Genomic DNA, 10,339 nt, shown 5'->3' with positions numbered 1-10,339 from the left:
CTGAAAAGATGATGGAAAACGTGTCTTAAAGGGATCTTTGAAATTTCTTATTTCATACTTTCAGCTTTAAGATCAAGATCAGAGAAATGAAATGGCATGTTAGGATGTTAAACCCAGCCAAATAATAAAAACAGAGAGTAAAACAGTTTAACATGCCAGAAAACATGTGGTGCAGGCTTAAAGAAATTATTATATTTCACAAGATTATTCTGTATCAAATCTGCTGGAAGAATGCATGTTCCTTGTATACTGTAAAGTTTCATAATCTCTGTAGCTTTGAAAGTCAAATACCAGAGTTAAACACTAGGGACCAAAATGCACCACAAGGTGGCGACAATGAGCCATCTACAGCAAAGTGTTTGTAGTTCAATGTAACCGATGTCTTTAAGGACAAAAATACAGTTCGTGTTTTTAAGGGACCCGGTCTCTAAAATCCAGCATGCTAATGATGCTAAGCTCTTAGTTTCTTATTATACATTAATATATTTGTCTGATTGTTTGGGTACCCAAGATTGTTCTACAACTTTTTTGTTTGTAGTCTGGCTTGCATTAAGGCTTAATATGTGAACAGTTAAAGGACTGGTACAACTTTTTCTTTTGAATAACATTATGTTATTTAGTGTTTTTTGTATGACATTCATTTGTATGACATGTTCTGATTATCGTGATGATCTGTTTCCACTGGCTGTGCAACAATTTGACCTTTGAACCCTGGGATTTTATAGATTTAGTTAGATAAATCTTTAAAAAGAGAGTAATAAAAGGCTGAAAAAGTACATTTTGGACAAATACAGTTGTTGTTTATACACATTCACTCGTTCAGCAGCTGGTGACGTTGCAGCTCATACAACTTACATCAGTGCTCTTCAGTGTCTTTAAAAGCAGCATCAAGAACATGAGACAATCACACAGCGACACTCAAAGGCAGCTTTTTTATTCCTTCTGAGTGTTGTGACGTTTGTTTTTTTTCTTTAGAAAAGTCTTAAAGTGGATTCAATTCGACTCTAAAAATAGCTTTCACTTCGTCGTGGCTATTTTGGACTCCTGAAAGTGGGCCTGTGTTTGGTTTGCCAAGGCCCTGCGTGTGTGCGTGTGTGAATGGATGGTGCAGTGGGGTTGCCAGGGGCTGCCGGGTGAGGGGAAAATGGCACGAGGAGGGTTAGTTACACATGGCTGTTCACACTGTTCTTAGGATCCTGACCCTGCAACAGACCACTCACCAGATCATAAGGGGGGGCTGTGAGTACACTACAAGGCTGTGTGTGTATTTGTGTATCTGTACGTGTGTGTACATATGCTTACATACGTTGTGTCCTCATTTTGCAGAGAAAACAACATTTTAAGGCTTTTTAAAGCTACACTCCTCATTGTATTGATCACTGTCTGTATGAGTGTGTGTGTGTGTCTGTGTGTGTGTGGTAAAAAGTGCCCAAAAGTGGTAAACAGCTCCAGGTCATGCATCCGGACAATGCACTGACGTCAGACCTGCTCCGACACATTCACACCACAGTGATGTTGGTTCACCAGGGAGCCGGGGTGTAACGTCTGAGAGACAGACAGCAAGAAAAGAGAGAGTAGAAAGGGGGGGGTTGGAGAGAAGAGAGCGTTGATGAAAAGAGAGAAAGAGAGAGTGAGTTCCTCATAAGTCGTCCAAACTGTGAAGGGTCCCATAAACAGAAGAGACGAGGCTGTAACTGCGCTACAGCTGAGGGTTCAGATTAGATAAACCCGGTTGGAAAACTTGGAAGATATCTCCGACCTAGCATGATGGAAGTGGTTCTAACCAGACTGCGGGACTTCTCCTGCAAGACCTCCACCTTCGATGACGGTAAACCAGCAGGACAGAGTGCATGCAGGGATCCTCGGAGCAGGGTCAGAGAAGGGTGCACAGCTGGAGAGGAAGGCAGGAAACTGGACATAGAGAGTGCGCTGGCCTGGCTGCGAAGAGAACTGGTAAGGAAAGAGCTGTGATATAGTTTAACTGTTCTTTTTAGCGTTTACAAGAAGTCCATATCACTGTGGCGTTCAAGAGCAAGTACATTTAATGTAGGTGCAATTTTGAGTCGTATAAGTATTTATGCAACTTCACTTGTCTACTAACTTCCCTCATTTACCTAACAGCTAGAGTTAATTGTTACTTTGATTTTACAGAGAAAATATGTGATTATATTATAAAATATAACTTATTATTTTGGATGAAAGCCCCTGCATACCCATACAGGTGTTTTCTGGCTGACTAAACCTTCTCAGGTTGAAGTTGTGCAGTTGTGCATGCACTTCGTCTAGTAGCACGTTGATGATTATCCTTTGCAAATAAGACGAGAAAATATGCACTTAAAGGGTGTTTAGCATAGAAATTACATTTAATTTTGATTCTTAAAGTGAGACTATATAACGTCTAAAAGATTAAACAACAATTTCTTTGTTTTGTAAATGAGAAGTTAAATTCATGAGCACTTAAACGCATCTTAACTCCACTTAAGGATTTGGCTGCTAAAGCCTTACTCAGTTTGGTTTGCCAAGTAGCTTATGGCAGCTAATTTTAGCTTCTGTTAGCAAACTTTAGCTGAAATTACTCGCCTGAATATTTTCGCTGCTTGTTCCACTGTTATGTTTCAGCATAATCTCATAGTTGCAGCATAACAACAGCAGGAGTTAAGTGGTTATACTATTACTTTAATGTACTTTTACTAATGTAGAATCTATATTGCAGGAATTGGATCCAAATAAATTTATAATTTGTCTTGTATTGCTCCTGTTTCTGTATTTCTTCCACCCCCTCTGTGTCTGATATGAACTCCAGAGTTGAGAGCAGACATGCAAGTTTCAGTGAATTGAATCTCTCAGGCAGAAATAATGAAACGATAACGACATAAAAGCATTTTATTGTCAGTTATCCCGGTGGTCTCAAGTCATTTGTCTCCCATACAAAACGACCTCCGAGGTCGTCATGATTGTTTTTGTTCAGGAAGCTCGAGTTATGACCTTTTTGTTCCCAAGACGCATGTAGGTCGTGTTGTTACATTGTCAGCCTCTTTAAACCATCGTCTCCTGCTAAAGACGCCGTGTGTGGTTGTGTGAGCGCGTTTATGTGCGTCTCTGTTTGCACCTCTGTCAGGCTCATTGTCACGGCCTAATATATCACTTGGCATTTAGTGCATTCATCCAGACAGCTCGTCATGGTAACAAGTGTCCTGGGCACACAGAGAGAGGCAGAGACCACGTGTCTGAGAGGGAGCTGGACAAAACAGGCAGTAAAAACAGAGGCTGCCTGGGTGCTTTGATAAAGATCCCCTCCTAGGTACAGCTACGAATATTTCAACCCAGATCTTACTATAAAATTGTTAGCGAACAATTACTTCTTAATTTTTGAGGGAAATCATTCACTCGTTTTTATCCAGGATAAAGCTAAAGGTCTATTTAGTAGGTGTTTTAAAGCTTCTGAATCCTATTAAGTTTTTATTTTTCTGAGTGATTCAAAAAGGAGGGCTTAAAAGTTAATTCTCGAACTTGGAAACAAAATCGAAACAATCTCACCTCAGAGTTCACGAGATTCTGGATGATGTCACATGAAACAGATCAAGTTTTTCTAGCTGTCTACCTGTCCTACAAATTAAAATAGGTCCACACAAACCATGTTTTCTATCAATTCTTATCAATAAGTAGCATTTATATTGTTATTTATTTGTGGAAGCCCATTGACATCAATGTGGTGGGATTACAGATCCTGTAAGTCATCATAATGAGAAATGGTTTTTCAAAATAAAAGCATAGTAGAACGACAATATGACGAACTTTCACAAATATTTAGTGGACACGTTTGAAATGTATTTTCATACCAGTATTTAAAGCCTGAACCATCGTCTAATTTTCTGTGGGGGGAAGTAACTCAACAAACCAGATATTTGCCACCAAACACTGATTAATAGTTAATCTACAAAGGTTAAAGGTCACCTGTGTGAGAGATCCAACTTCTCGGTGTTCACATTGCAATTAAACTGCAGCTTCACTCAGCAAAACTACCATCCTCTGCTTTGTTTATGTTTCCTACGGACAAAAATTTAAATAAAAGTGAGAAAGATGGCTCGTGTTTAGTCATCCAAACAAAACTATTTGACGTGGACATTTTGGACTGGATAGTTTGCAGCGGAACAGTAAAGCAAAGGATGCAGACAAATGCAAATACACACACAGTTCGATCAGTTTATTTGAAAAGAGCTGGTGTGTTTGGCACAAGGAGGTAAATCCCAGCGTGCCCACATCTCCAAATCCCTCTGAGAATAAAAGTTCACGTTTCTTCTCTTGTTCCTCCAAGTGTCGACAAAGACGGTAAAACCAGCATCTTTCAGCCTGAGCCCGGTCTCAGCCTGGTGAGGTAATTAACAGAGAAAAGAAATGCAGATCGGCCCAGAAGGTTTTTTGTTTGGGACATTCCTCGATCCTGAGGACAAACTTGGACTCCGAAGTTGCTGGAATTCTGAATATCTTATTTTACAATGCGGGCAATTAGACAGCCTCTCATAAAAAGGGACGAAAGAGGACGGCAGACGGATGCATTTGCATTTGAAAGACGGCGACGCTCAAATAAAATTGCAGTGGTTTCACACTGAGCGTGAACAAGCTTGATCTGTAAGGAGTCTGAAAAAAAAGCATGAAACTTGTTCAGCTTGAGTTTCTTTCGGGGTTCCTTCTTGATGATTTGTTTCCCTCATGACATATATCTGCTTCGCTCTCTGTCCATGTAAAATACATGGAAATAATACTATGTTTTTAACGTGTCTAGATGGAGATGCGGTCCCAGGACCAAGCTCTGGTCCGCCAGCTGATGGAGCTTCACTCCGGCATCCAGGAGCTCAAGCAGGAGTTGTCTGAGGAGGAACAAGAAGAAGAGACAGACGAGGAGGAAGAGGAGGGCAGCTACTGGGACTCTGAGAGTGAAAGAGGAAGCGGCAGCGTCTACTCCAGCTCAGGGGAGATGGGCGTGTCCAGTTACTTCCCAAAGACGCCCCCGCACCTTCACTCAAGAGTTTTATCAAAGAGGGCGTTCAGCAGGAGAAGCTCCGTACCTTAAATATTCAACTATATGTCAACTTGACATTACTATGTCAATGAAGGTTTTTTTATTTGAAGATACTATGTGATATACATTTTTTTTTTTGCAAATGTGTGAACAAATTGAAGTAACATAAAAAATGTGACTGTCCCTGTCTGTCTTGCTTGCCTTTGAAGACATCTGAACTGATAAAAGACCGGGGACAGTCAGGCTCTCGAGTGCCTTGCCTCTATTCAGCTCCCTGAACACCAAGTGTGCAACTCTAACTAATGTCAACCAACAACCGTCAGTCACCACAACTTCAAGCACAAACAGTTACATCTAATGAAGTTATTCACGACAAAAGGGAAGAGGGAAAACTCAAATGAAGATCTTTGTTTGGGTTTGTTAGCTAACATTAGCTTGCTCAGAAGGCAGAAAATTGCTAGCTAGGTAACGGAGGAGGTAAAGTATCAGCTTATTCTTTTATTCTTTTGTATTGCAAATTAAGCCAGTCAGCTGGCTAGCCTGTTGTAAGGAAATAACTTTACCAACTAATGACAAATCCAGGTCCATACTGTCAACGTAAATCACAGCTAGCTGGCTAACGTTCGCTTGCTAACTCGCTAATATTATGACTAGCAAAACAGCCTATCTAAGAGGATATGTTAGTAGGCCAGCTAGCCAAATTACTTCTCTAGTTAATCCATGAAAGTAACTTGTGTATTAGGACAAACAGTGATTTAAGCAAACAATAAATGATGTTGCTCACGACACAAAGCAGAGGTGTGCAACTAACATGATGTTGGTCAATCACGCTTAGTCTTGTGTGTCTTGCCAAAGCCCAGAGTAATTGCTTGCACATGATGAGTGTGAGTGTGGGCAACAGGATGCTAACTACGGTTCATTTAAAGGCCACTGGTGATAATAGATCCTTCTGAAAAATTACTCATAGTACCTTTAAATCCTCACAGATAATACAATGCCACGGTAAAGGCTTCTTTATCTACCAGTTACCGATTGTTAATTCTCTTTTTGTAAAATAGAAAAACACGTTTGCTTTCTTGCCAAGAGTTAGCTACCTTCAGCAGGCGGCTAGCTTTGCTTAGCAGTAACCGGGGAAACAGAGGGAATAGCAAGTTTGACTCTGTTCAAAGTTGAAAAACTGTTAACGAGTTATGTTGTGAGCTTTAGACGTTTAGACATATTTAGGCTAGCTGTTTCCACCTGTTTATAGTCTTCATGCTAAGCTAAGCTAACCAACTTCTGACATGAGCGTCATATTTTAGGGATAAATCTGAGAGGGGTATCAATTGTTTCCTTAAAGAGGATAATACATCCTGAATTTAACATTGACCTAAAGGCAATCATTGCTGTCTTTGTGTATTTTGTGTATGTCAGAAAAACGAGATAAAGTGTTATTCACTGTGTAGCCAAACTTTAGAGACACAATTCAAATTGTCTGCTGAATTTTTTAGTGTACAAATGTTCTGAATTTTCCCCTGATTTATGTAAAAACTCTTCTAAAGTGTTTGATTCTTTCCTCACAAAGCTGTGTGTGTATTCGCTGTAAGCTCACTGACCTTTATGACTGTAGCATACAGAGATTGTTGCTTCTTATGAGACTGTAAATATCTCTTTGACAAAATATTTTATTAGGATACTTTCATCTTTGTTAAAATGACAACAAACCAACATGTGAACCCATGTGTAAAAAGATAACTGTGGTCAGTTTTTTGGTGTATAAAAAGTGTTAGTAAAGTGTTTGGGATGAAGACACGGATGTGTTTCTTAACCATACCTGACCCTCTAGCAGAATTTCAAACAGGTACTGTACTTATTAAGTGTAGTATGCCGAAACAATAAAGACATTAAATCACTGATGGTGCACATTTTATTTTTGTCAACGTAAAGTTTTGACAAGTGATTTTCAATTCTTTTTTTACATTCATAACGCCTTGTTTCCTGTTCTAACAACAGAAACTAAACAGGAGTCTTTAGCAAAATGCTTCATAAGTGCAAAATCTCTAAATAACAACGCCAGCACATTTTGTCCTTCTTTTCCTCCACTCAGGTTACTTTACATGCAACTAGTGTCTATTTTTCCATGACACATTCAATGACAACGAGCCATTATCACACACACTACTATCAGTTGCATCAGAGGCATTTCCCTCTTGTCCATCAGAAGGCGCATTTATCCACCTGCTCTCTGTCAAAGTCTCCCCAGAGAAGGAGCTCTCTGCTTGGGCCAGTTAGGGCGGATCATCCCCCTCTACTTCCACTCCTCCGAAACTCTCCCTCCTCAGTCTTTGGATCTCCGTGTTGAGCCCCAGTAGCGTCTGAGCCAGCTGGAGGTCCTGCGAGCGCATCTCCAGCTGCATGACAACAATGAAAAGACTGAATCAGCATGTTGGAAGCTTGAAGGCATAAATTAGTTTCTGGTACTTTCTTGCAATTTTTTAGCATTCCTATGAGCAATCAGAGACATTTCTAGATATGACAACTGTTGCAAACAGCAGGGAGAAGGAATAAAAAGTTAAATCTGTCAGTCAGCTTACCAGTTCAGACCTCAGCCAGGTTATCGCTCCGTCTATCTGCGCCCTCCGCAGCTCTTCATTGGCTTGGAAACTCCTCCCGATGCTGAGCGGTCTGACAGTGGATCCAGAGTCTTGAGGATCTTCTCTGGACTCTCCTGTCGTCCTGAAGGCATGAATCAGTTTGTTTTTAATGTTCTCTAGCACCATGGTGGACAGAGTATCCTCGCTGTGGCTGTCCCGGTCCATGCTGGGGAGCAGGTGTACTGTAAGTTTGCGCCCCCTTTCCACGTGTTGCCTCCCGGGACTTTATTTAACAAGCTGGTGCAAACTTTCCCCAAAAACTTTCTTCTTTCACTACTTCACAGATACCCTCCACACTGGTCTTCCTCCTTCCGCTGCCGAAGTCTGTGTGCTTCTGTTCAGCAGCTGCAATCTTCCCTTTTGCCTGCCTGCTGTTGAACTGCCTTGTTTTGTCATTGTAACTATGGAGAAACTGCCCTCCGCCTGCATGCCCCATCTCCTCCTCCTCCTCCTTTCGGTAACCTTAATAAGAATGGTGGAAGATCTCGGACAAAGACTATTGTTGCCTCCAAAAAAAGAACTCAAAAGACCCCCTCATCCACCACTGCCACCACACCCTCCCCCCTCTTTTTTCTTCCCCCCTTTCTCTCCCGTCTTTTTCTCCGTCAATCCCGCCCCCATACAATCCCAGTGTGAGAAATGTGCTGTGAGTGAGCTCTCATTTGTGCCAAAGTGTAAACCTGTGAGTGTGTGTGTGCCTGCCTGTGTGTATCGAAACCCCCAGTGGACTTCTTTCAGGGCTTCTCCCTAAATAAGACCTGCTTGTCAGCTTAGGAGACAGACAGGTTGGTCGAGGAAGGCAAGGAGACACAGGCTCAGTGTTAGTCGATTCAGAGGCACAATAAAAGGCCATCCTACGGTGAAATATAACCAGGCCCTTTGTGCACAAGTTAAGTCCGTTCCCCGTGGGGTTAGTGGGATGGTTTTTGGCAGCTTTTAGCAGTTTTTCCCCTGACTTTTGTACAAAGATGAGACAGGGGTCTAGTGTTTTTTCCTGCCTGACTTATGGGCCTTTTTGGAGGCCTATTTGGAGGGGACATAACACTCAATCAATGCTTTCAAGTGCACAGCTTTCTCCCCCAAAGGTAATTCATTACCACGAAGAAATGTTTTGCTCTTGCTCAGTGTGAGCAAGAGAGCAAGACCTTGTGATGTCCAACACCCTATTAAAAAACTCTCAGCCGAGCTCTTTCTCCACACATTGACCGTTTAACGAATGGCTTTGATTTGCAAGTCTGTCATACGGCAATCTGTTAAAAGACGAATGGATGAGCGTGTTGGCGAGAGAGACGGAGTAAAGAACTTGTCTGAGCTCGTAAGATGTGAGCTATGACTCCATTTGCGCAGAGGGCTGTGGAGCGTGAGGAGAGGTTGGAGGGATTGGGCCGTCGGTCTTGAAGGTCAGGGAGGCAGGGCGGCACGGGACGGGAATGACAGCGACAAACAAGCTGACAAATACAGACACTGAGGCTCAGGGGGTTAAGACAGAGTGGCGACATCTTTGATTATGAATGTGATTAAACAACACGGACACCAATAAATTCGATTTTATGAAATGATTTTCCCAATTACGTTGGGATGACAAAGATTTTTTGGAGTAATTAAAGCGCCTGTGATTGATTTTGGCGCCCCCTGTGGACAAGGCCATACCTCTTATCTCTTTGCTGATTTTGCCCTTTACAGTCACATGTATCACTCACTTTCAATTTTTGCCCTGGAAAATGTAAACAAAGGCAGCGTGCAGTTAATCGCTTCGTCTGACACCTACCCCCCGCCAGCAGTTTCAGGCATTAAAAATAAGTATATAGAAATAATCAATCTTGTCGCTGATGGTCTGGTTTGCTTTTGTAGGTCATGTAGAGTAATTAGAATTAATTTCAGTCTGTTTTATAACCAGTGAAAAACTCCTCACAGGAGCTTTAAGCACACAAAAGCCACACTGAGGTGCTCAGTTTATTATTGCTGTAGTCTCTAAAACATGGAGACAGATCAAATATGCTAGTGAACATTTGAAGCATCTGTTCAGTGTCCACATATTTGTGACTTTCCTGAAACTTAAATATGTTGCACACCTCAGTGCTCTTAAAGTTTGTAGCAGTAGTGAAGCTGAAAGTCATCAGATTTTATCGGATTTTCCTATCGATTCTATCAAGTCCGGGTCATGTGACTCAAACACACGTTGTCTTGAACCTGAAGTGATTAATTTAAAAGGTGGGTAGACGAGCTTCTATTCAGTCACAATGAAGAACATCAAAATAACCTATGATTACATTTTCTGATTCGTATCAACCCCTGGGAAACACTTAGTTTGAAACAACTGTCTCTGTCATGGTGTGTTACCTTTTACCCAACTTTGCTGCCTCCTGGTGGTGCATTTAATTGCTTGCAAAGTGTCACAAGAATAATACAGCAGGTGCTTGCTCAACTGGGAGGTAGTGAATCAGTACATTCAGCTGAGTTTTTAGGTGTTGAACCTGATTTATTATTCCTATCTCTGTGACGTGTGAGAGTGGGTTTGCTCTAGCAGACTAAAGGCCTGCAGCTCTCAGTCATCTGTCAGTGGAGCTGGTTTGTGTCATATATGCTAATTACAGTTCTTCATGCTGTCATTCACCTGACAATATTGAGTTTGCCTAGGTCAATACAAAACGCAGGAGGTTAAGATTTACAATAAAATGATGCTACA

At 41.5% G+C, this 10,339-nt stretch overlaps 2 protein-coding genes across 2 annotated transcripts; one reads left to right on the top strand and one right to left on the bottom strand.

Annotated features, from left to right (window-relative positions):
- Nucleotides 1-1,523: 1,523 nt before the first annotated feature.
- Nucleotides 1,524-6,688, top strand: LOC138608326 (alanine and arginine-rich domain-containing protein). The gene is made up of 2 exons (XM_069680885.1): nucleotides 1,524-1,953; nucleotides 4,784-6,688. Exons 1-2 carry the CDS (start codon nucleotides 1,765-1,767, stop codon nucleotides 5,069-5,071), a joined length of 477 nt encoding a protein of 158 aa, XP_069536986.1. The 5' UTR covers nucleotides 1,524-1,764; the 3' UTR covers nucleotides 5,072-6,688.
- Nucleotides 6,689-7,080: 392 nt separating this feature from the next.
- aard (alanine and arginine rich domain containing protein) lies at nucleotides 7,081-8,144 on the bottom strand. The gene is made up of 2 exons (XM_069680886.1): nucleotides 7,594-8,144; nucleotides 7,081-7,410 (listed from the first exon to the last, which is right to left on the bottom strand). The coding sequence occupies exons 1-2, from the start codon at nucleotides 7,816-7,818 to the stop codon at nucleotides 7,288-7,290; spliced, it is 348 nt and encodes a 115-aa protein (XP_069536987.1). The 5' UTR covers nucleotides 7,819-8,144; the 3' UTR covers nucleotides 7,081-7,287.
- Between the last annotated feature and the right edge of the window lie 2,195 nt (nucleotides 8,145-10,339).

The sequence above is a fragment of the Semicossyphus pulcher genome, unplaced genomic scaffold (genome assembly GCF_022749685.1).
Source record: "Semicossyphus pulcher isolate SPU_LCO1_2020_fin unplaced genomic scaffold, fSemPul1.0.p SCAF_5, whole genome shotgun sequence".
NCBI lineage: Eukaryota > Metazoa > Chordata > Actinopteri > Labriformes > Labridae > Semicossyphus > Semicossyphus pulcher.
This window is presented reverse-complemented; position numbering and strand designations above follow the sequence as displayed.

What these genes read in the sequence shown, in the direction of transcription:
- LOC138608326 (XM_069680885.1), top strand. Translation starts at nt 1,765, where the DNA reads ATGATGGAAGTGGTTCTAACCAGACTGCGGGACTTCTCCTGCAAGACC. An exon ending in CCTGGCTGCGAAGAGAACTG is followed by an intron (nt 1,954 to 4,783) that starts GTAAGGAAAGAG and finishes TAACGTGTCTAG; the next exon opens with ATGGAGATGCGGTCCCAGGA.
- aard (XM_069680886.1), bottom strand. Translation starts at nt 7,818, where the DNA reads ATGGACCGGGACAGCCACAGCGAGGATACTCTGTCCACCATGGTGCTA. An exon ending in CCTGGCTGAGGTCTGAACTG is followed by an intron (nt 7,411 to 7,593) that starts GTAAGCTGACTG and finishes GTTGTCATGCAG; the next exon opens with CTGGAGATGCGCTCGCAGGA.